This window comes from Botryllus schlosseri, chromosome 3 (genome assembly GCF_051294905.1).
Source record: "Botryllus schlosseri isolate E-star chromosome 3, Bs_hap1, whole genome shotgun sequence".
NCBI lineage: Eukaryota > Metazoa > Chordata > Ascidiacea > Stolidobranchia > Styelidae > Botryllus > Botryllus schlosseri.
Window position 1 is genome coordinate 18,304,136 of NC_137238.1, and position 24,306 is coordinate 18,328,441.

Genomic DNA, 24,306 nt, shown 5'->3' on the forward strand with positions numbered 1-24,306 from the left:
TTATTTTTAGGGAGATGAGGTTGATGAAGTGAACTGTCTGCTTCTGCTCCAAGCGAAGTTGAAAGACAACAGAATAAAAGTCAAGTCACAAGTCGATGCCCTCTCAGTGAGCCAGGTAATATTATCTTTAGTATTGTGCGCTATTTTAATGCAGTATTTTTGCAATAATCATAGATGGAGTGCTAAATCCTCAATTTCCACTTGGCCAGATACATATGCTTGTCAATCTCGATATCATATTATGGTTTCGTTTTGGAGACTTATACTACTTACTGCTCACTCCCATATTATTACTAGTTGTAACATAGTTATGTCCAAATGGCCATAGTTTACAGATCTGGCAGGCAGTGGTAGGATTTTACATATTTTTCAGACAGCGCATCTAATGTGATTCTATAAACTATTTCAAATATGTTCAGTGTCAAATTTGTAATAGTTCTTCTCAATCTTCCAAGGCACACAATCTGAATTTGAGCAGCAAGAAGATGGAACCACCACACCTTATTTTTGCACGCCACGAATCGGGAAGTCACCAAGGCTGGGTAGTAGCTGATGGAAAGATTATAAAGTGCTTGGGAGAAGACGGTGTTTTCGGAATGGTCCTTGACCTTTTGGGCTGCTATTATGCCCTGGACTTGGCCTATCCGAAAGACTTCCAAATTTTGGGCTTTTTGCAGCAGATCGTTGTGAAGGATAGCAAAAATCCTTTTTACAAATCTGCCAAGTTTGTAGACTTTGAGAAACGCTTTCTTGATTTTTGTTTCAATTAAAAGTGCTCAACATTACCCAGAAACAGACTTGGGCAACTAGATAATTCTTGTCTAATTGGTTGAAATTTCAGTAATTTAATTCTAATTTGAATGCTACAGTAGAACTATATAGTACGAAACGAGCCAGGCCGATGTTTACGTGAAATCAGTAATTCCAATTTTATTGGAAATAACTAGTCATAATTCTGATTTTCGTCCAATCTGGATATGACTGAAACTAATTTGAAGACTAATTGAAAAGAAGAACTGAAGACTAATTTGAAAAAAATATTGGTAGTTGTTGTAGTTGTAATTTAAATATAATTCAGCAAAATGCCTGTAATACAATATGGCTGTGAAATCTTTTATTGCTCTTATTCAAATTCTAATCTAATTAAGGTTTCCTGAAAATGATACAGGAGAACTGTATTGTGCAAAACGAGTCAGGCGTGGTGATTAGACATTTGCCGTACTCCGTACTAGAATGAACTCTGATTTGATATTATAGAGTGATTTACTGTCCGAGCTTTCGTGTAATTGGTAATTTTATATCTAATGCAATTTGGAAAAAAACTAGCTATACTTCTAATTTTAATATAGGTTGGATAAAAACTGTGAAGCGATTCTTTCATTTCAACTCTAATTAGGAAAATTTTTTGGTTGCTTTTTTAACTCTAATCTAACTTGATAAAGATGAGTATTTTCTAGTTGTTCAAGTCTGACCTGATGTATATACTTGGAATGTAACCACGAAAATTTCTTTCAGGCCTGATTACCGGGCGGAATTTCTTTATATGGTCAGGAAAAAACCTGAATTTGTTTAAGTGTATGTGATACAATTGTTAATAAGCTTACTTGTGGATTGCAAACTGATAGTGCCTTGCTTTGAACTGATTCAATAAAATCTGATTTTATTTCGAGCCCTGTGTTTACGTGCCAGGTCAAGCGGCGTTACAGTGAACACTTTTAGGATGAACACTTTTTAGGTCAACACTCTGAAATTGAACACTTTGCAACACTTATGGGCGTTCAATTTTTGGATCACGTTTCGTGTTCAATTTTCCGTGTTGAGCAACGCTTCAGAATTTACAGTGTACTTCGTAATATTTTGTGATCTACTTACTTACTTTTCGCTGTTCTCAGTTTGTCAAGTAGAAGTAGTATAATCCTCCAATACGAAAGAGAGACTGTGGAATTTCGGGGCTGTTTTCATGGAGTACTAACATTTAATTTTCATAAAAGTTAAGTAAAGCCCACAATTTTCATCGCGCAAAGTCGATTTGGATTGACAAGTATGTTTTCACGAAAGTATTGGTGAATAGGCTACAATTTAGGTAGCGGTAGCGTGACTCCCTTTATACTCACACCGCATTGCCGCCCATATGAAATAGTTCATCATAGTAAATATGGCCCATCATAACGTTTGAAACTAGTAGTTTCACAATCATAAGCATTTGCCAATCATATCCTTATCTAGCAGCTGTTGAAGCTAATTGGACAAGAGACATGTAACACATTTTCTGCTGTACAGAAGTAGCGTTTGTATTTCTCTTTTCATTCACAGTATCATTAGTTTGAGTCCTAATCAGTTTCAGTTTTTTTGTCTGGATCTGCATGGAGAACTTACATGTTGAAGTTCAAAAGCAAATGTAGGAACGCGTCCATTTTCCGAAAATAAAATTACACTACGGTATGGCATTTTTACGATCCGCCATCTTTTTTATTAACGTATACTGATTTCGCCAAGTCTTAACACCGTATCCGATACAGCTTCCTGGTATTGCTCTTCGACTAAACTATAGGCCTTATAATAGGGGTGAGGGCACCGCACCATCACGCTTTCTAAAACGGGGTGTTCGGGTAAAAAAAGATTAGCGTCCATAGTGATACTATCATTTGCATCCCATGATGCGGACGAATGCTTATGCTCTCGAAAATTGATACCTCATGTAATGCATCAATATGAATCAAGCTCTCTGCACCTTCCGTATAGCTCAATTTGCAGCTTTTGCCAGTCCACGCGAACGTATTATGGCCGTTTTCATGACTACTTAGACCTACTTACCTGAGTAGATTTTAAGGCAGGAAATTATACTTCCACTAACAAGTAATTTCAGGTTACTTTTACAAAGAGTAGCTTACGCTACTCCTACTTGAGTAGCCTTCTTGACTACTTAAACCACATCTGCAAATCACGCGTAACTGACCGTGAACAACTAATCATTGAACGTCGAATTCTGTACAATCAACTCTCAGAGGGTCGCCGCTACAGTAACAGTATATCGACACAGACTTATCCGTGTATTCTACAATTTACAATCTAAAACTGATTTCTCGTCCGCTCGAAGCATCTTCGTGACAGCTATATTCGCGCTCTGGTGAAAAAGGAGCATCGTCACAATTCGATGAATCAAGTGACGACCAAATCGGTAAACAAAGGGCATCAAAATGACAAAACCTTTTTAGATGCAACAAAGAAGCATATTTAAATAAAGTAGCCTGGGAACAAGAAAAAGTAGTAATTTATATCAGAAGAGCTTATTCTTGTGGGTACAAAATTTAAATATAAAATTGAATGATATTCGGCGGGTTAATTTTTATATGAATAGCCTATACTACTCAATTGCATAATTTAAATCAGCAAATTAGAAAATGGATGAGCACTGAGCAGGGGAAAATGAAGGTTTATCCATGTGATTTTCTCCAAGTTGGACAAACGAAACAAATTAAATAAAAGTGAAAATACCATGATACGACAATAGATTACTCGGATGAGTTATTAACTTGTCCATAAATTGCAACTTCCGTCGTACTTTTGCGTCATCATGTAGTAATATAGCAACTAAGGAAAATTTCATTCGGGGGTGCGTGAGAGAAGGAAGAGAGAAGTAGAAAGATGGAGATGAGGTGAAAGTGAGAGCATCAGTTGCTTAATTGGAAATTAACCTTCGATAGACCCATTTGATGTAGATAACACTTTCGAACATATTATGTGACCCTATATTGCAGTATCGTGTGAAAAATACTCTGCGTGACCACTGACCATAATGGGTTGAATATAATGGTGACGTAACTTATAACAGACGAATATCGTTGCATAATTTTTAATGTGCTTTGATATATCACGTGAGACTTGTCGCATCCAGCACTAGAATATGTTGCGACTCAACAGGCCTGGTTACATGTTCGACTCGACTTGACGTTCAAGTCGTCTCCGGTGACGTCACGCCTCATCTCCAAGCTGACTCGTTAAAGGGCCCTGTTTACATGATCCTTCAGGAAGCTGTATCGTGGACGACCCGGTGTCGCTTTACCCCTTACAAATATATATTCGTAGTAAGTTTGGTGGGCAAAGGTACGACGACAATGTGTGTTTGGTCGTACTCTGAAACGTTTCTTATCCTCGAAATTAACGAGGATGATGAGATACTCATAACATCGATATTTGTAGAGGAAAATAATCTTGTTTATATCATGATTGTAGAGGAAAACAACAAGTATAAGTTGTCAGCTAGCCTTTTCGGCGTCAACGAAAATGGGCCGTGGAGTATAGGCGGGAGTAACGACTGTTTTGATATTTCAGGCATCACTTGTCGATGCGATTAAAATAAGGTCATTAACACTCAAGTGACCCACTTGCAACCCCCATGTGGCCTCTAGTTGTTCGGCCGCTCCTCTGTAACAGACTACCCCATGTATGCCGGTGACTCAAGAGTCACGATATAACAACTACTGCAGAGATTTTATTGAAGCATCTTGTCGGCATGATATACGAAATAGGAAGTCAACAATACCAAGAATGTCTATAAAAACTGTCATAAAGAGCAATATAGAGCACTATTACTAAATTGCTACCCACCAATTAAACTTTGAGAAGTGCCAATTTCAGCACCCTCACAAACACATAGGCTACCATGAATACAAGACCAAAACGGCAAGCTGAAAATCGTGTGAACACCCGCACGACCGCATCATATCAGCAGAACACTATAACCCAGAACCTAGAACTAAAAACAAAGCAATAATCCTAACACCGCTGCGCTTCGTCATCACCAGGAGAGTCACAAATCTCCATATCACCCTCCCGGGAGAGACACCAGCTCCATCCCATCACACGCGCGCTCACATCAGTTTATCCAGTGGAACAGTATGTAGGAAATGCAGCAATCGTTCATGTATTCATGTATTCCCGTATCGATATAGCACACTGCAAGGCCGCTTCTTCCATCAGTTCACTATGCATGTCGTAGTCGAATTGTAGTACCGGTACAATCCACATCTCTTCCGAACTGTAGTCTGAGAAGTAGAAATACAGATGCAACGTTTTACCTTGTTAGCCATTTTATGTAGCTGATGACAGCAACTAGGCTACTACAGATCGAAGCGTCGCAGCCAAATAACAAAGAACACATAGGGAATCGCTAATAATACTGCCGTAAATGAGCACGGTTGCTACACCGGTTACCGGTACACCAGTTACCGGTACTGGTGTACTACATATATATTCCATCGTAAACAAGCGAGCACTTACAAAGTAACCCCACTTTTCCTTGCCATGTTTGCCCAATTTCTCAACATCAGATGAAAAACACGAATTACGATGCCAATAGCCCGCGCGGCAAAACCCAGCGCCGTCGAACGAAAATCGCCGGACGCCGATGGCCGAATGCTCAAGCCGATCGTAAACCACATTACACAACAGCTTGAGGCTCGAGTCGACTTGAAGCAGTTTGCCTTTCTCTCTTCATCGAATACGAGAGAGTCGGATCGACGAGTCAGCTTCGAAGCTGACTTAAACCGTCATGTAAATGGGCCTAACGACTTCTTGTGGACTTTTACAATGAATGGTAACATAGATTTGCATAATTCTACCGGATTCGAAGTATCTCCGGTTTGCAGGTCCGGATTGACTACAGATTCGCAAAATTGCATTGCTTGCGAGTTAGTTGCAGTGCAATGAAATATGAGTAAGCTTGCTTGAAGAGCATAGCGCGGGATCTGGTTGATCAAGTTTTGCATTTTTGTGGATATAACATGGGGAACGAGGACGACTTGAATTGGAAAAGTGTTTCCCACACGCATGTGGAATATCCTAAAGGTAATATGTCAATTACTGTGCACAAATATAATCGTAAAAGATTCAAATGAAGATACCAATCACGGCAATCATTGCTCCATAATAGAATATGATGTTAAATGGTTCGGGCACAGCCTGTACGTGTACTGTACCATACAGGTGCTATTTCATATCGTTGCGATAGAAAATGCATTTATTAGATGCATTTCCAATCAGGCTTTTCTCGGTGAATCCAGGAATAAGCATATTTTATTTTCAATTTCAATGTGTACGCAGTGCTACGCTTATTGTTTGATTATGTCACAAGTTATCATGGATGTATTTCAATTTTTCCTATTTCACAGGTGATCATATCGGCAAGATTTTAGCATACTCCAGTCTGTCGCCTATTTTTATACTGGTTGGGTTTGTTACACATATCTACTTCAGACGGGAGATTCATACGGTAAGTTGAAGGATCAGTCTGCTTGAAAATATCCTGAAACTGATTGCCTGATTGTCTGTTCTATATGTTCTCCATGTATATGTATATGTGTTCTATATGTTCTAATGTTCCTGTGATATTTTCCCAATTGTGATTGCTGACTAAAAATGCTGTCATTTTCGCTGTACCGTAATCATGGCCTCGTTGGTGGTACCAAGTCAAATTATGTTTTGAGTCGATGACCAATACTCTACTACAGTGGTTCTCAAACTAGGGGCATGCCCACTCAGGGGGAGGGGGTGGAATAGGGTGGAGTGAAAAGAGGGAAATTTTGAATTTTGAAAAGTGCCTTCGATATTTGGTCCCAAATCTTGAATGAATTACTTCTATCATCGTATCAGTTTCCTGCACCCTCTAGTGACTGTGCAATTTCACAGAGCGAGCCGATAATAGCCAATTTTGCCATATCTTGATAACCGCTTATGCTAGAAAGCTAGTTTTGGACTTGAAAGCTGTGGAAGCAACATGTTTCTATCTCACCTCAATAGAAATTTGTCCTGAAAATGTATAGAAAATAAGTTACAAGCAAATTATTGATTTTTAGACCGCCATTAAAATGTCAGTTGGTTTTTACCAAGTTTGCAATGCTTATTTGTATGGTACAATTTGTTACATTGCTGCTTTAACAAAAAAATCTTATTTGGCGGACCTATGAGTTGATTTTTATATCAACCTAGCATAATTTTGATTAGTAGAGAGAGTGATTGAACTGTCATCAAATTAGCCTACATCATCACAAATCTTCATGATATGAACTTGGTGAAAAGGATATCTTCCTGTTCAACTCTGCAACAAACGATAGGCGTAGATTGTTTAAAAAGTAAATCAGCTATATATTTAGCTGGGCTCAAGTGGGGTAATAAACGGAATTAGGCACCGAAATTGCTAAAATATTTATGTGCAACGTGCTACCATTGCACATGATTATATCTAACAAATATTGACCTGTAAAGTTTTTCGGGCTGTGCGCGATCTACCTCTGGTTCCTAATTATTGCTTTGTGTATAATCGTAATATTTCATATTTGTGAAGTGTCTCAAAAGCCAAACACTTTCGATGCTACCAAACGAGGCATTGGGATGGCTAACATTCTGGTTGCACTTTTCAATATTTTTTGTTATGACGGTATGGGGGACGCAGAATTTTTCACTATCATCAAGGGGGCGTGTCAAAAAAAGTTTGAGAACCACTGCTCTAGTGGATTTTGCCTAATGCTAGTTATTGAAGTGGTGTTGTTTTTACAATACTTCCACATCACTTTTACTTGACCATTTCTCAGGCAAAATCACTCAGGCTACTTTTTACACTTTGAATTTTGGAAAGTAAGTCGTTCTTAGATGCTATGTAATGTAGGCTATGCTTCAATTTTATGATTGGAATTGTCATAACAAATGGTCAACATAGCCTAGCCCTAGTATCATGGCAACTGAATATAATAGTCTTAACGATTCAACGCGCAATTTCTAAAGTATAGTCCTCTCCTCCGAATAACTAATAATTCCCTGATGGAATCTAATATTAGGATCTACGTCATTTTCTGCTACAAATTAATGTAACTTTGGCATGACTATGTTATCGCGACGATATTTCTACTTGTAATTGAGTAGGAATTTACAGTGTTACTTTAGTACTGACGCTGACTATTGTGACATGACATCGCTTAGTATTGGCCAAAACTGAATGTGTATAAATTTGTTTAAGTGTGCACGAGAATTCCACCATGTAAGAAATGGTATATCGTTGAAAAACACTAATTGGGGAAGTATTTTAATTGTTTTAAAGATTTTATAGTTTGCTAGATTGTATGGTTTCCATATTCGACCGTCTCTATAGATCCATTGGAACAGATCTTCTGACAGTTTGCTCCAGCTAATTGTTTATTCGGAATTTCGTTTCCAGATCACATTTCTGATCGGTCAGCTTTTGAACGAGATCTTCAACCAGATACTGAAGCATGTAGTGAAAGAAGCCAGACCTCAGGGTCCGCACAAGAATCTCTCCAATATTTACGGATGGCCTTCCGCTCATTCTCAGTTCGTCTGGTTCTTTGTCACCTATCTGCTACTTTTTATTTACTTCAGGTGAGTATTTCATAGCTGTACCTGGCAATTCAAGATAAATAATGATCAAGGTGGTGGTGGTGAGTACCTAGCTGATATATTTTACCGGAAGTTGCGGCAGGACAAATATGAGCACCAGACTTATTTCAATTCTAATTCTAAATTGAAATTATCAGTACAGAGTATTATAAAAACTTCTTGGAGGTACAGAACTTCAATATACAATTGAATAGTATATTCAGTGAACCCGAATATTTTCGGCTGACACTCGTCAGGGGTAATCGTCAGCAACTAGTAGAGAATTGGGAAGAGCATTGTGTATCATCAATCATATCGTAAAATATGTCACCTGCATGAAATTTTTGAGTAATCAGGCTGGAGAGAACGCTGAATGTAGCGTGATTGGCCTATTTTGATAAAAGTTGACTCCAAGGCACCAAAATGAAAGTGTGAACGGCCTTTTCCGACAACACGGAATCTTTCAACACAATAGTTTTTCGCATAAACAGAATTATCCAACAAATGTTTTCCCATGGCAGAATTTGTAGCCTTTGCCTGTTCTGAATCAAGCTTCAGGGGAAGTTTTAATGCTTTTATTCAATGACACAGAAAATCGTTATGCTCACAATTCCAACAAGGAATTTTAATTTGTTGTGTATCAAGAATCACTTGCTTTTTTCATGCAGCCAGTATACAGATGTGTTCAGCAACGAAGTAGCTTCACTGTTTTAGATTACTCGAGTTGGGTTTGCCTACCCAACTGGTTATGTTGTTCGACTGCGCCCGCTTCTATCTACTTCACAGTTTTGTAGAAAAGACTGCATACTTTTTTAAACGTCTGATTTTGGAAAGTATGAAGAAGTTTTCTGATACGTTTGCATCACTTAAGGAGCGAAATTGTCATCCTGTAATCAATAATTACACCCATTGTGTGATTCAGTCACGAAGGTACATCTTACAATTTTGAAACAAGCCATCACCGACTATTATCTGGTAAAAGCATGGCTTCACTTGACCCATCTACTTCTTGAAACTGCTTGCTTGAGCACTTTCGCGACAGACACCTTCATTTCTTACTCCATTTGAAGTAGTTTTGAAATGTTATGAAATCGATACTTGCTGCATCCTTGTAACTGAGTAGAAATTTCTGGCATTACTTCTACTCGTACTGCTGCTGACTAATTTGATCTCTGATCATAGCATTTGCAATTGGTCGAGTCGTAATTTCAATCCTGGTTCCGTAGAAAAGCGAATGTTGATCCTTGTTTTAGTCTGGGACTAAATCATTGCTGCCTGACCTACTTAAGCCATTTTCCTAGGACTAAATCCATTTCTCGCCAAACCTTGATGTCTGCATGATTCTTTTACTTTGATTTTGACATGCAATGTTTACGATTTTTCGTTGTATTTTTCAGATCGCAACGAAACAACAGTACATTAGACACACTGTGGCGAGTTTCCATGTTTTTCCTCTGCGTGGCATTTGCCGTGTGCGTTTCATATAGCCGCGTCTACTTACTTTATCACACGACTTCTCAAGTCATGTGGGGACTTGCAATTGGTTGTAGTACTGCGGTGCTGTGGTTTGGTCTTACACAGGTGAGTTATGCATATCTTATTGAAAGTTCGTATCATATAGATGTAATGGGAATGTTGTGGAATCAATCCGGTAGAATCAATTTTTCTTGGTGGTGATTTAGAGAAAGATTAGTGCATTAGTAATACTCATTATGACGACATAACATATATACATGATGTGGAAAGTTGAAATACATACCTTTTATGCGACCACAAAGAATGTAATGCCAGTTTTACATCACAAGGATTAATGGGAATTCTTTTGACCACACCTATTACATATCACTTTGTGAGAATGCTGTGGGTCGATCACAAAGTGATATGGAATAGGCGTGGTCAAAAGAATTCCCATTAATCCCTGTGTCAATGTTGTGTGTTGATGGTGGTGAGATAGCGAAGTGGTATGATCCACAGCTGCAAGACCAATGGGTTGCTGCGGGTTCAAGTCCGACTCCATAATTCCTACCCAAGTGTTGTAGGTTTATCTAGGCCCCTCCTCGCCATATCATCAGTGTAAGCAGTGTCTTATAAAAAGCCTATAAGTGGGCCGTGCTACAAGTCGGTATCTACGGAATAAAAATGAAGTAACTTGGCCTTTTCTAAATTACCATGGTAGTCGACAAACACCATAAATACCACAAACAAACTTTGGGTTGATTACGACTTCTCAGATATGTTATTTCCACTAACGTGTGTAGCTTTCTACTACATGCTTCTTATGCTGTGATATGACCAATCAACGTTTCAAGGTTTCCGCATTGTAAAATGGTATCAAAACGGCAAGTAACTCTAGTGGTAACTGTATGATTTCAGCAAGTCACAAGGTTCCCGAGTCACAATTCAATCTCTCTTTTATAGTTTTGACTCTAGTCAAGTCGAGTCATTATCAATTCACCACCGAGTCAAGTCTGAGTTGAAGTCGGCTAGTAGAGGGTCGAGTCCGAGTCATTATGGTCATTGGTCACTGTTCAGATTTCAGTTCAATTCGATTCAATCCATTTTTTACAACTCTGCTTGAGTGATATAGAATGGCTCGCATTCATAATATCGTAATTTTCCGTAGAACTAACTGTTTCTAGACCTATTCTCCAACTCCAAGTATCAGGAATAATAGACGTAACACCAATAGTGTGGTGACTTTACTATTCTTAGAAGTTACAACGAAATGTCTGTCATGGGCGTCCTAGTCTCAAGTCATATGACTTGGTTCGAGTCATGCGCAATGACTCGAGTACAAGTCGATTGATTCAAAAATTGACTCGAGTCGAGTCATTTTAGGCATTTGAAAATATGACTCGACTCAGGACGAGTCATCACAAAACTACGACTCGAGTCGAGTCATTACAACCCGGACTTCCAATTCTACTATCGTAGTTTCGAACTACTATTTTTACTCTTTGAATTTGAAAAATAGGAAGTAGTTGTGAGAAAGTCAGCATTACGTTTATTAGAATAACTGTCATAACAGCCACTTCTTTTTGAAACTATTTACTTCGAGTAATTTTTAAATTTCTACTTCTACCCTGAAGTATTTTGGCTCGGTTTGGAAATTGCGATTTCACAGCGTTCTTCTTGTACTTGACCACCTCTGCTCTGAAAACAATTTTCAACAACAATCTCTGTCGCTCCAACGCTTCAATCTGCACTTGTCAATGTGTCACTCAAATGAACCGTTTTGTCTCATTGAAATGAACTGTCACTCTTTGCTCAGTTGATACACCCGGTGGAATCAACTTTTCTTGGTTGCACTTACGACAAAATTTTGCGCTTTGCTTCCATGCTAATGTCAAATTTTCATGCGTTTTCAGCTTGTTTTCACGCCTTTCTTTCCGACCATTGCCAACACGAGAATCGCCGAATTATTTCTGGTGCGAGACTCCACCTTGATACCGAACATCATGTGGTTCGAGTACACCACGTCGCGACAGGAATCCCGGTAAGCACCTCTGTCCGTCTCCGTGACAAGCTTTCTGTGAGTTGTTTTGACTGAATGTAAAACGTCGTTCTCGTCAGATTTGGTCAAAGTAGTGAGCTTTCATACTGAAGTAGAAGTAAAGGTAAGGTCGTGACTTACTACTGGATTATGTGTAGAAGTGTCAATTTCCAAGACATTTCAAAACTAGTCGAAGCATAAGATCTGAAGATTACTCGAGTAGTTAGAAAAAGTTGATTTTGTCAAGGGGTTACGGATTACTGACAAGATAGCTTGATGGTGGAGATGAAGCGTCCGGTTCCTAGATTGGTAGGCATAGGCGCCGAGTTACGACACAAATATGGGGTGGCCGCCACCCCATACAAAATGCTTAAACGCCCACCGTCTGCGCTGTCAATTAGCGAGTCCGTGATATCACATAAATGCCAACTGTTTACTATTAATAATTGAATGCACAGCTTTAAGTAGTGCTTAAAAACGTATTTATAGTATAAGTCAGCGGTTCTCAACCTTTTTGGACACGCGCCCTTGGCGATGGTCAAAAAAATTGCGCCCCCCCCTGTCCTCCCCTGCACATATCGTCATGTCAAAAAGAGCACATCTAATACAGAGGTAGGCAACCTAGTTGCTAATCACGGCCGTATTTCGATTACTTATGAAGCCCAAGGCCGCATTCCAGGGTATAGCCGTAATGAACTAACTGGACGCAAAATACCTATGTCAATCTGTCCAGTCCATATCCATTCCTGGTGAATTCTGAACTATTCTACTTTTCACAACGGCCTATTGTACGCATCGAAATCGCGACTGTCAATGTCATGGATAGTTGCTGGGATTGTATATTGTCGTGCGGAGCGCAAAAATTTTTCAGATTCACGAATGAATTCCGTAATTAATAGTAGCAGTATCAGATATTACTTTCAAATATTTATCCTTCATCAGCCCATATGATCAGATTCACCGGTTAGGTTCATGGAGAGAGTGCTTTCAAAAATTTAGCGCAAGTTATAAATGATAATGCATCTTCGGGTGGGCCAATTAATATAAGTCACTATGTTGCATGCTGTTATTTCTTTCCCCCTTCAGGATTGTCGATTGTATCGGTAGTGGAAATAGTGAAAATGTATTGAAATCGCCCAAATGTACCGTAAACAAATTTCTTTCGTTAGGAGCACACGATTCCGGATGAGATTGAGAAGGGCGCTACTATATTAAAATTAAAAATGAAGCCATGTTGAATTGCGAGGAGCGCGAAGAAAATTACAAGATTTCAAGTTTGGTTTATCACCCTATGTGGGCCCAAGACCAACGTTTTTTTTTGGGGGGGGGGGGCTGACAAAGTGCTGTTACCGTATTGATCTTGAGTACTTCTCGAATAACTAAGCTACCTATTTTAATATGTTGCAGATCAAGACTGAGGCAATTGCAGAACAAGTCTCAATGACCGGCTCGTACCTTCTGCCTGGACAGCGAGACCATAAATAGTCTGTACGGAATCGCATGCCAATGTTGATTATCCTAATAAGCGATTACTCTGTTCTAAGTTTCGGTTGCTATGTAGTTTTAATTTCTTTGTGAGCACACATTCATTTTATCAGCACTGAATAGGAGAAGCTGCTATGGTACTTCACATGTAACGTGTTTTGCGTTGTGGTGTTGCGAAAATGGGTTCTATCAGGCAGATAGGTCATTTGAGACTCTCAGAAGTTGAACCACAGAATCTGAATGAGCTGTGCTCGGATTATGCTGTGGTGATTTTATTACATATGTATTTGTGTATTATACTTGAGGAAGAAATGAGCATTGGCTCAGGCATGCGACAATTGCTGGCTGTGCTGGGCTATTGACACATGCTACGGCTTCGATGTCGCTGGTTGCATGGTTTTATACAGCAGGCAGTTTAGATGTTTTGAGCGCTCAACTTTTAGAGCTGTAGAGTCACAGTGACGTGCGGTCAGGTGAGGCAGTGCACTCAAGTCGAAATACAAGCAATTACTACTAGATAAATACTAGTCCATCCTCAAGATTACCGGACCACGACCTGACGCATCGATCTCGCCTTCCATGACATGTCACCCCAATTTGTCGCTTGCTTTTTTCAATACTATCTTCTTAACTTTTCATCTAGTGTGCATGCCTCCTCTTTACATCGCCTAGGCCAAGGTGGGTGTCTGATCGAGTACTCCAAGTCGCTTCGACACCTTCCTATCTTTTCATTGTATCGCATTGTTGTGGTGTAAGGAACTGATAATATTTCTAATAAACCAATGATGACGACAAAATATGATAACGGTATAACATCTGAATGCTCTCGAAAAGCTTTTTCCGTGTGATAAATTAGGCAATATGAATATATTCTTTGTTGCGATATATCATACGTTCACATGATACCAGATCAATAACATGAGGATTACTTCAGTCGTCATCAGCTACTTTTTGTCATTAAAGTTCCATCCCACCGGGCTTGTGGGCCGTTTATTGAGAATATACTGAACCGGTCGGATTTCAAGTAGGATGCATCAATTCGTACAATGGCTTCGAATCTCTCCATTTGCGATGCTTGGATGACAGGGCAGTCGTCGAATATATCTTCGAAAAAGTGTCTGTGATTGTCGAAGGTTTCGAAAAGGGCATAATCAAGGTAGCTGAGTTTGTCGCCAAGCAAGAACTGGCGTGTCTTTAAATACTTTTTAAACATACCGATTTAGAGACTTCTAGCGTTTTCGTCTTCCTCTGGGCGATAGAAATTGTTAATGAAATGAAACTCCCATAGTATCTTGAATCACACCCTGCAGCATATCGGCCGGGCGTTCCTCCTGCTCACCATCCGGGTAGATTCCAATCTTCCTTGCAAGGTATCGGTAATTGGCCCAGCTCTCGGATATAGCTTCACGTCTCCGTCAATTATGTAGGGTAGGTTGGGAAAGTCGGATTCGCTTGAAAACGTTTCTGCTTGCCAATCCTCTCCATTAACCATGGTCTTCTGTACGTACTCGATTCCTCGCGGTAGCCTACTCTAATATCATTTTGACTGGGTTTCCGAGTCCTCTTGGACGCGAGTAGCAATGCAACAACTTACCCATAGCTGCGGTTATAATTCCTTTACTTGAAGCAAATATTTCCAGTTTCAACTAAGCAAGGATAAATTACGTCCAAATTGAAGCCACTGCCTATCAGCGGAATATTGAAGGTGGAAGACATTTTCAAATTTGAGGCCTAATGAAGTTTATTCATAGCTATATCATATCAGGGTGATTTGCAACTATATTTTGATAATCTCTTCAACATACCTTCAGATACCCACTAACACAAGGATTCTCAGCCCTTTCTTTGCCGTGGCCCATTTTCCGGGTTGAATATGTGCTGTGGCCCACCTCTAATCTTAAATTCATAATCCTGTTCAATGCGTGGTAATCGACGGCGCCGATATGCCTATTTCTCTAAAATATGCGCATTTTTCTTCTTATTCACTGATGAAATTAAAATATAAACATGTTGGAGCATGAAATCGCGCTAAGCGCGGCGAAAATTTTCAAGTTCAATGAATATCTTCCAACAAACGACCAACGAAATAATCTTGGTCCCCTTCTATCTCTCATGATTGGGGGTTTATGGTTCGGCAGTTACGGCTCTGGTAGATCATATGCTAAAACTTTTGAGTACTTTATGATCGTCCGCTGCTCCATTCGCTTCGCGAAACACAATGATCGGATTCCCGCATACACTGTGTGATTGGAATTTTAGTTCCACTATTGAGGGGAATGGTATAATCAGTCTGAGCCAGCTTCAAACAATTCATTGGTGAACGGGGTACTACAGAGGAGTGGAGAAAGATCTTCAGATTATATGCATGCTGTATAGCCTACAATGTACATTGTTTGTCACGTACTGAAGTTGCGATGTCGGAATATTCCATCCAGTGTTACTATATCAATTCATGTGACTCTCACATTATGTACATTGATTTCCAGGCATGACATTTTAAACAGACTGCAAATATTAATGCGCTTCGCCGAATCCCCAATCCATTACTATTCGTTGCGGTGGTGCAGTATACCTCCACCAGAAGTTGCTAATAATTTGCCATTATGGCACTTTTTTTAACCTACAATAATACGACCTGCCGAAGTACAATAAATCTATACATCAGTTACACTTCATTCCGAGTTTATTGCACACCCCTTTTAATGGCATACGACATTATGACCCTGCCGGAATACTTGGTTACTTCAGCATTACCTTCCAGGTATTATATACGCGGAATTAGTTTAGTTGCTGTTAGCCATATGTAGTCATAGCCAGTGGAATAAGCCGCCGTTTCTGCCTCCCATTTTAGACTTGAAATGCTGGCTCCATACGTACCACTACGTCTCATCAGAGTCGGATGACAAGCTTTATGTAGCCTACGTATAATCAAGTAATATGAATTAATTTTTTTAGCGATTAACACATCAAATATTGCTAAACTTACATTATTTCTAAAATTTTCCAAATAGCTCTGTGGCCCACCTCAAATGCTCTTGTGGCCCACCCTTTGAGAACCCCTGCACTAACATCATACCAGATTTTCTTATAACTTGTCTCTGCCTGTGCAACACCACTCTACCAGTCTAGTGCAAAATTCAATCAATTTTATTGGTGTCAAGATAGCCTACTTGGAATAAGTTATTCCACCTTATCTCCATGATTTAGATTCTTGTGCATTTGAAAAAAACAATGTTTTCATTGTCTTATCTCTAACTACCGCTTAATTGTATTTGCATTGTATTTCGAATTGTTCCATTATACCGTATGTTGTTTTTCTTTTCGTTCCTTATTTTTTAATTTTTTTTGATTCATATTCATCAACTGTTATAATTACTCATGTCCTGGATGGCTCATCGGCTCTGAAGACTTTGTCATATCGAGCCTATATCCCATCTATTTTGCATGTCGCATTTCCCTGTGTTACATTTTTGTTGTGTGATGTTGTTGGTAGGTATAGGTACCAGGGGGTATAATAGGGCTTAGCTACTCGACTTTTTTGCCCCAGGACTAGGCTATATCTGCCGATCTTGATTCCTGTACTATTTCAATGGTCTACAACTCTTTATATAGCCCTTCCACTTGTAGATATGCAATGGGAACGAATACGGATTCTCTATCTATCTATCTCTATCTCTCTCTTTTTCTATCTCTATCTTTGTCGCCGTAAGAACAACAACACGGGGGACGAGGAATATATAGAATGCATCGTTGTCTAATGTAAAAAAAAATATAGCTGGCGTAGGATCTATTATCTTGATTTTGTATGTGTTTTGTTTCACAAAAACCAAATCCGCCCGATTGGGGTGTGTTGGCTAGAAACCTATCACTTTGAGGTAATAATCTCTAGCAAGTATAGAAACCGGTATTTCACTCTGATCAATATCAATGTAGCAATAGTCTAAAACAGTGGTTCTCAACCACCGGTCCGCGACGACATTGCTGCCGGTCCGTCAGGTATGATACAATTCTATACTTTAATTCCCAGATGCAATGCCGAAGGCTTGTCCATTGATAAAATAAATAAAACATCAAATTTTAAACTGATTCAGAACCTCGCGAGGTAACATTAGGGTTGGAAACATGTTCGATTTGACTTCAAGTTCATGACGTGTCATTTGACGACATGCGAGCGACAAGTACAGATCAGATAAGAGCTGCCTCATCGCTAAACAGCGCAGTTTGCGTGATCATTCGTTTTCGATTAATTCATTTTGTGCCGGACCGTAAATGGGGCACATCGAACCGCCCAATTGGAGCGGGCCGAGCTTGAAAAAAGCCCAAAATTATTTTGCGAATGTCACTAAATGTCTTGCTTATTAGGTGCCCTTCTCCGAGAAATACGGATGATTTCTAGGAATACACTTTTTGGCGTCAGCTATTACCGCACCACGAAGTACCGACACACAATGAAGATTAGGCTAAGATTGGACTCCGAAAGGTGTGCCATAAATTCGGTGGCGAGAAAACCGATTCAGTCATATGATCGAAAATTTTCGCTATTGGCGCGATTAAGCTACATCAACTGTCTGCTTACACTGAGTGGAATGAATATGCTCGCAAGTACATGTGAAAACATCCACCCAACTGTGGGGTCAGGGGGCGAAGCCCCCGGAAGTTTGCCATTTCGCCCTGTGGTGGCCAAGACCAACGTTTTTTTGGGGGGGGCTGACGAAGGTCCGGATTTGCGGATGGCCGGTAGCCTATAGCTGCTGTAAGGTGTTTTCTTGCGACACTCATTGTATTCGTAGTTGCCAGAGTAGCCTGCGAATGGTGGCAGTGGGCAGTGGGCATTGGAGAATGAGCAAGCCGTAGCACGACAGGGTGCTTGGTTCAACTCCGAAACGGTTCTTCTCTCGATATTGTCAAGGAGAGTTGGCGTGATCGATTAAAACCACGGCCTGCGGCTCGAAAGACGGCAGCACGTTTATCTGGACAAGGCAATTTTTCGAGTCTTTGGTATGACCCGGCTGGGGATCGAACCCACGACCTGCCGCTCGAGAAGCCGGACGCATAACCATTACACTATCTCGCTCGATCATTTATCACGACCAAAACCCTCTCAATGTCACTCTCTAGCACAGTGGTTCTCAACCTTTTTGACCCACGGACTCTTCTCATGCTCGCCTATATATCCGGGGACTCAAGCCATTGTTAACGAAAATAGGTTTTTTGATTTCTATTCAAGAGAGTTTAATACTGTACCAACGAAAAAAGCAAGCACTGTTTTTCACTCAACACACACTCACTGAGAGCCCTGTCTGTCTTGAACTTGCTTGCCCAGCTTATCGAATTCCGGAATTATGGTTGTCAAGGCTTACATCTGATGTCATCTTACGGTTGAAGTCCATTGCGATAATTCTTTTGATCATCGTCTGAGTTGAAAAGCCAAATTCACACAGATATATGGTTGGAAATGGCAAAATAGCTGTTGCAGCTTGCTCGCAAAGATCCCAAAGACTATGCTCCATCGACTGCACAGTGCACATACGCCCGAGTTGAGACAAAGAATAGCCTTTTTGGACTTGTCTTTCCACATCTGTCGGCTTTGCAATACAAGCAACTGCTCACTGTGTTCAGTAATGCAGTCCATATCTCGAGTTCCACTGATAATAGACAACTAAAGATTGTTTATGTGATGAGCACCAGACATCGGGTAATCGTGATTAGTAATCGTAATCGATTACGACGATTACAGCATTTCCAAGTAATCGTAATCGCAATCGATTACATTCGAAAAAAATCCGAAGTAGGCTAATCGTAATCGTAATCGACTACTTCACATATCTAATCGATTTATTTGTGAAAGAACGATTACTTTTCATTTGTGCAATGCCCATGACATAAACTGAACATTCGTGAACAATGAAGAGTGCGATTTAAAACAGGTTTTGGATAGCAGGAATGTCGGATTTTCAAATGCTTTTTTTGCGTCACAAGTATTAGCTTGGTTCTTCATTGCGTAACGAATTATCCACACGTACTAAGTAAATAGATATATTCGATGTTCATGTAGTACTGTGATTTTAAGAACACTTGCTATGCATTATGTCAGGTTTTCAATACACTGCAGACGCCACTACCTCGCAGCAGGATAATAATCACCACTCTACCTAGTTTCGAATAGTAACGTATGTACTATGTATTGGTGTTTTATATGCTTAGGTAAACGCGGGTAGACCGTTGCTGATTGGCGAGCGGCAGGCCTATTTACGTATGCACCGGACAAAGATTTGAAAGTTTGTACGCAAAACATGACAAACATGACAATTCCTACATCGAAGCATTAAAACCAACGGCTGCTGATAAAAAATTATTATACCGAGCCGTTATTTTCCGTTACTCATTCAGAGATCTAAGCTGCGTTGAAAATTAGGATACAAGGATTTGCTCATTTATTTTCATGGGAGACTGATGATGGGGTTGAAAGTGTTAATTAGAACATATTCGCTGGTCACCACAAAGAAATCATAGCCAGTTTCACAATACATACCACATTATTGATATTTGGATGTTTCTCAGACCTTGCATGATAATGTTTTGGATCGATTACTATTCAATGGTAATTCATTCAGAGATTTATGCCACTTTGAAATTAGTATCCAAGTATTTGCTCATTTATTTTTTATGAAAAAACTGCCGATGCGGTAGAAATTACGAATTCGAAACTAATTGCGGGCTACCGCTAATACAATATTGCCAGTTTTATAATACATGCCCCATTAATGATATTTGTATATTTCTTCGACCTACTCTATTGATGATAATGTTTCGGATTGATTACTATTCCAGGGAAATGGCAATCAAATTTCGTGTCGGTCATATAACTATATTACCGTAATTTCAGTGCTGCAACATTAAATTTTACGACTTGACTAGAATCATTATAACAAATATAGTCGAGTCAGATCTCAGCACTCGAATTAGTGCACTAGGCGCATCGAAGAAATTTCTACTTCTTGACTATACAATTCTAAGTGATCACTATGGCCAATGTCAGAGCAAACTTTATGTATAGCTATGTGCGGCTCGATATCATGACTATTATTCATTTTTCAGGGATATTCGATCTCGCCATTCGGAAAGTATCAGATAATGTGTTGTGATTTTCTTCCTAAGAGCGGCTTGACTGTATTTCGGAGAGTTGATTTTACCGACTGGATTTATGCTCTCATCTATATGAGGACAGTGAGAAGCGGTTATGTATTTAGACTGCTTTTTCAGGTTTTAGGCAACACTGGACCCGTAATACTTATTTTCTACTCACCTTGAAATCGCTACCTCTTGTACTTGAGTAGAAATTTACTATGTCATGTAAGCCAAATTTTGAAAGTACTTTTTCAACGGCTTTGATGAAAGATAGCAGTTTATTCTAAATTGCACGATGAATTTTCGTGATGCTGAATAGCTATCGCAAGGAAAACATAGCCAAATAAATCGAAAACTTTGCAAAGTTCCGCTATGCGATATTAGAGTTCTAAAAATTAGCCTTCGACATGAGCCCGCATGTTGGATATTATCGGAAGAAATCGAATATCGTTACTCACCAGTATCCACAGCGCAATGTCGATTAACGTTTTACTTAGTCGGAAATAGCTATACTTATACTTTAATTGAAAGGAATTATCGGACATCGTAGCTTCGATTCCTGTTCAAGTGTTCATATTGCATGCTGTTCATTTATTTCGAGAGGTCGCGATTGGTCACTGGTTACTGAAAAAGTTGCTGACGAAAGGTGACGAAAGGAGTTACTCCTGCCTTTATCAAAGTATATTCTGGTCGGGTTTGCCTACCAACAGTACTTACTCGAAAGAGTATGCTTGAAACCAGGGATGAGCAAACTACGGTTAGCAGATCGCACGCGGACAACATTTTCGAGGTTCACGATAGCATCAAGATATATTTTGAAGATAGTGATGAAATGTACTCAAAAAATATAAATATTTTATCGACCTGATTAAACTTGCTATAATACTTTATTTTTTATTTTTTATTGCTGGTGCAATAGCCTGACTTCGGGGCCCACGCATTTCAAAGGTAGTTCATAAACATCTCATAAATTTAAAATGGCAATGACTTATTTCGTATCATGAATGTGATTTTCGATTGACAATTGCAGCGCGTTTATTGCTTTCAGCGATTTACTGGGAATAAGCGATCCATGCGCGTGTTAAGTTTGTTTTGTTTGTTTGTTTTACTCACAACATTGGCGCTTATCGCACATATGGTTATTTGCGCCCAGCACATTAATTGCATTAACACAATGTCTTTTGCGGTCTTGCTTCGTCTTTTTTGGTCATTAGCTGCCATCTTTCCAGAGTTCGGCTCTCTCTTCTCCTGGGCTTTTCAAGGCGCTGTATTTACAGCGGGATCGGCGATGAGGAGCCCAGATAAACCTCCGACACATAGAAGCATGGCAGAGCCGAGACTCGAACCAGCTCCCATTGGTGTCGTGACTGCAGTGTTTAACCAACTGCGCCACTCGCTTCCCCCGCGTGTTAAGTAGATTGCGCCTGTATAGATTCACTGGACTGTAGGCACAACTCGTTCATAACTTCCGTCACGACTCCAAGCAATTAAAAATCTGACGAGTTGAATATAAACGCTTTCTTTCAGCAACGAATCAAGCAAACAGTATTTCTGTTTGGACGTAGGGAGTAACGTAAAATGGAAGACTCGTAATGTAATGAAGTCGTTGCTGATTTCAAATTATATGAGCTGCCACATAACGTAACCGAATAAATAAAATATTTAGGACATCAGTAAATTACGTTTGTCTTCACAAAAGAATGTGCAGAGAGCATGTTTACATAGTAACATAGTAAGACATTAGCTGATGGGTGACTAAAGGTCACGTGGTTATGATGCTGTCAGCAGCTACCATAAGCAAATCTGTAACCAGATTCCCGCGCTGTTCTAAGAATCTGCACAATCCGCTTTCCTCACTAATTTCCACAAATTGGTTATTGAGGATAAGCAGCTTATAAAACTCAGTAAATGTTTATGACGCGAGTACGTTATCATGAAATCAATACTTGATTTATTCTAAATATATAGTTATTATCATCCTAAATTGGCTATAGTACGCCACACGAATGGATTCATATGTTTCATCCGACCCTCGGGCCAAAACAAGCTTCGAATTATAGTCGCTGCGGGCGTTTTAGTTGCAATTAAATTACCCTTATTCTCGACCTGTAAAAGTTATGCTGGTATTAGATTGAAGCCCATGTGTCAGCTGTTGGGAGTTTATCGCATCGGCGGGCGACGATGACACTACAAATAACAACTGCACGTGTATACAGGTTTGTGAGGCCACATTTAGTAGTGTTGCGACATTGGCCGGACGTATCAGTCCAAATTCTGAAAGCGAGAAAAGACACTCTGATCTTATTTGATTTGGAATTTAACCCCACGGAATCTCAAGTTCTTGCCCATTGGGCTGACAGCTGTCTGATAGATGTCTACGGAAAAGAGCTCATTCGATTTGTTGGTGTCGTCAATATTCAACGAAAATCGGTTTACATAATTGTGCGCGGGTCGCATTGTTAAATGTGAATTGGTTAGCATCCAGCTATACATACTGCACTGTATCAATATAGCATCAATGCTAGTTGAATATGCTCGTTTGTACGTCTATAATATTAATGGCATACTCGTCTCTTATTATTGCTCATGATTTACAGAGCCATTTATCATTGATATCTCGTTGTACGTCTATATAATGATAATGGTAGGTCTTCACTCGCCGCCTCGCGTTACAATTGAGGGCGGGGCTCGGAAGCGTACGGTAGCCCCTCCAATTTAATGCTAGTTTTCTTGAGACCGGAAATTGGACCTGAATCTTTTTCTGAGGCCGACAAGAAACATTATCGCACGCATTATCACGTGTATATACCAAGTACGTCCAATGTTTGTTTGTGCCTTATTAGACCTTTGAAAATCTTCAATACAGACAGGATATTCAGCTGGTGCGATAGTGTAATGTTTACAGTTCTGTTCTACAAGTCATAGGATCCTCGGTTCGAATCTTGGAGGAGGTGCGTTTACATGCTGCGAAGATTTCTTAGTAACACGGCGGTCAGGGTAATTAGAAAATAATAAAATGGCGGTAAAAATATAATTGAAAAAATAAAAAATTATTTACGGGGATATTCAAATTTGAATAATTGATCCCTCGTTGTACGTCTATATTGTTAATGGCACACTCGTCGCCTCGCCTTACAATTGAGAGCGCGGGCTCGGAAGCGTTCGGTGGTCATCTCTAATTTGATTGCAGTTTTCTTGATGCCTGAAATTGGACCTGAATCCTTTTCTGAGGCCGACGAGAAACATTTATCGCACACATTATCACGTGGATATACCAAGTAATAACTGATGATTGCCACGATATCACAATAATAAAAGAATAACTGGAGAAATGTGTTTCAATGTTTGTTTACGATGAGCCTTTATGAGCCGATATGCTACTACTTTTTTTTATAAACTCGAATGCAGACCGGTGTTTTGATCTGGCACGGTAGCGTAGTGGTTACACTTCTGCTCTTTAAGTAACAAGTTTCTCAGTTCAACTCTCGGAAAGGGTACGCTTACGTGCTGCAGAGATTTCTGACTAAAATGCTGCACAGAATTTCGAAAATGAAAAATTGCCCACGAAAAAAAAAGCTGTAGGGATTTTTGAATAAAATGACGGGCAGAATTTCGAAAATTAAGAAAAAAATTGAAATTCGAAAAAATGACGGGAAAATTCAAATTTGAATGTGGGCGTGGCTGGACACGTGGCGTTCACTCATTGGTGTCTATTACAGGCCTACTCCTACTACTAAGCGCGCACCCACTCATTCGTTCCACTCTTATATCCAACACGATGGAGTTCGGGCATCGAATTGACAAGCTCGCAT

At 39.7% G+C, this 24,306-nt stretch overlaps 1 protein-coding gene and 2 long non-coding RNA genes across 3 annotated transcripts; 2 read left to right on the top strand and 1 right to left on the bottom strand.

Annotated features, from left to right (window-relative positions):
• Positions 1–4,479: 4,479 nt before the first annotated feature.
• Positions 4,480–5,564, bottom strand: LOC145435913 (uncharacterized). The gene is made up of 2 exons (XR_013914104.1): positions 5,281–5,564; positions 4,480–5,045 (listed from the first exon to the last, which is right to left on the bottom strand). It is a non-coding gene; the product is annotated as an uncharacterized LOC145435913 (long non-coding RNA).
• An 88-nt stretch (positions 5,565–5,652) lies between these two features.
• LOC145435912 (dolichyldiphosphatase 1-like) lies at positions 5,653–13,511 on the top strand. The gene is made up of 6 exons (XM_080313177.1): positions 5,653–5,847; positions 6,171–6,271; positions 8,210–8,391; positions 9,786–9,969; positions 11,757–11,884; positions 13,289–13,511. Exons 1-6 carry the CDS (start codon positions 5,784–5,786, stop codon positions 13,323–13,325), a joined length of 696 nt encoding a protein of 231 aa, XP_080169303.1. The 5' UTR covers positions 5,653–5,783; the 3' UTR covers positions 13,326–13,511.
• Positions 13,512–18,680: 5,169 nt separating this feature from the next.
• LOC145435914 (uncharacterized) lies at positions 18,681–23,377 on the top strand. The gene is made up of 2 exons (XR_013914105.1): positions 18,681–21,583; positions 21,912–23,377. It is a non-coding gene; the product is annotated as an uncharacterized LOC145435914 (long non-coding RNA).
• Positions 23,378–24,306: the final 929 nt, after the last annotated feature.

Excerpts from the sequence above, each read along its gene's own strand:
- LOC145435912 (XM_080313177.1), top strand. The coding sequence starts at position 5,784 with ATGGGGAACGAGGACGACTTGAATTGGAAAAGTGTTTCCCACACGCAT. Across the intron at positions 6,272-8,209 it reads TCAGACGGGAGATTCATACG|ATCACATTTCTGATCGGTCA; the intron begins GTAAGTTGAAGG and ends TTTCGTTTCCAG. Across the intron at positions 11,885-13,288 it reads ACGTCGCGACAGGAATCCCG|ATCAAGACTGAGGCAATTGC; the intron begins GTAAGCACCTCT and ends AATATGTTGCAG.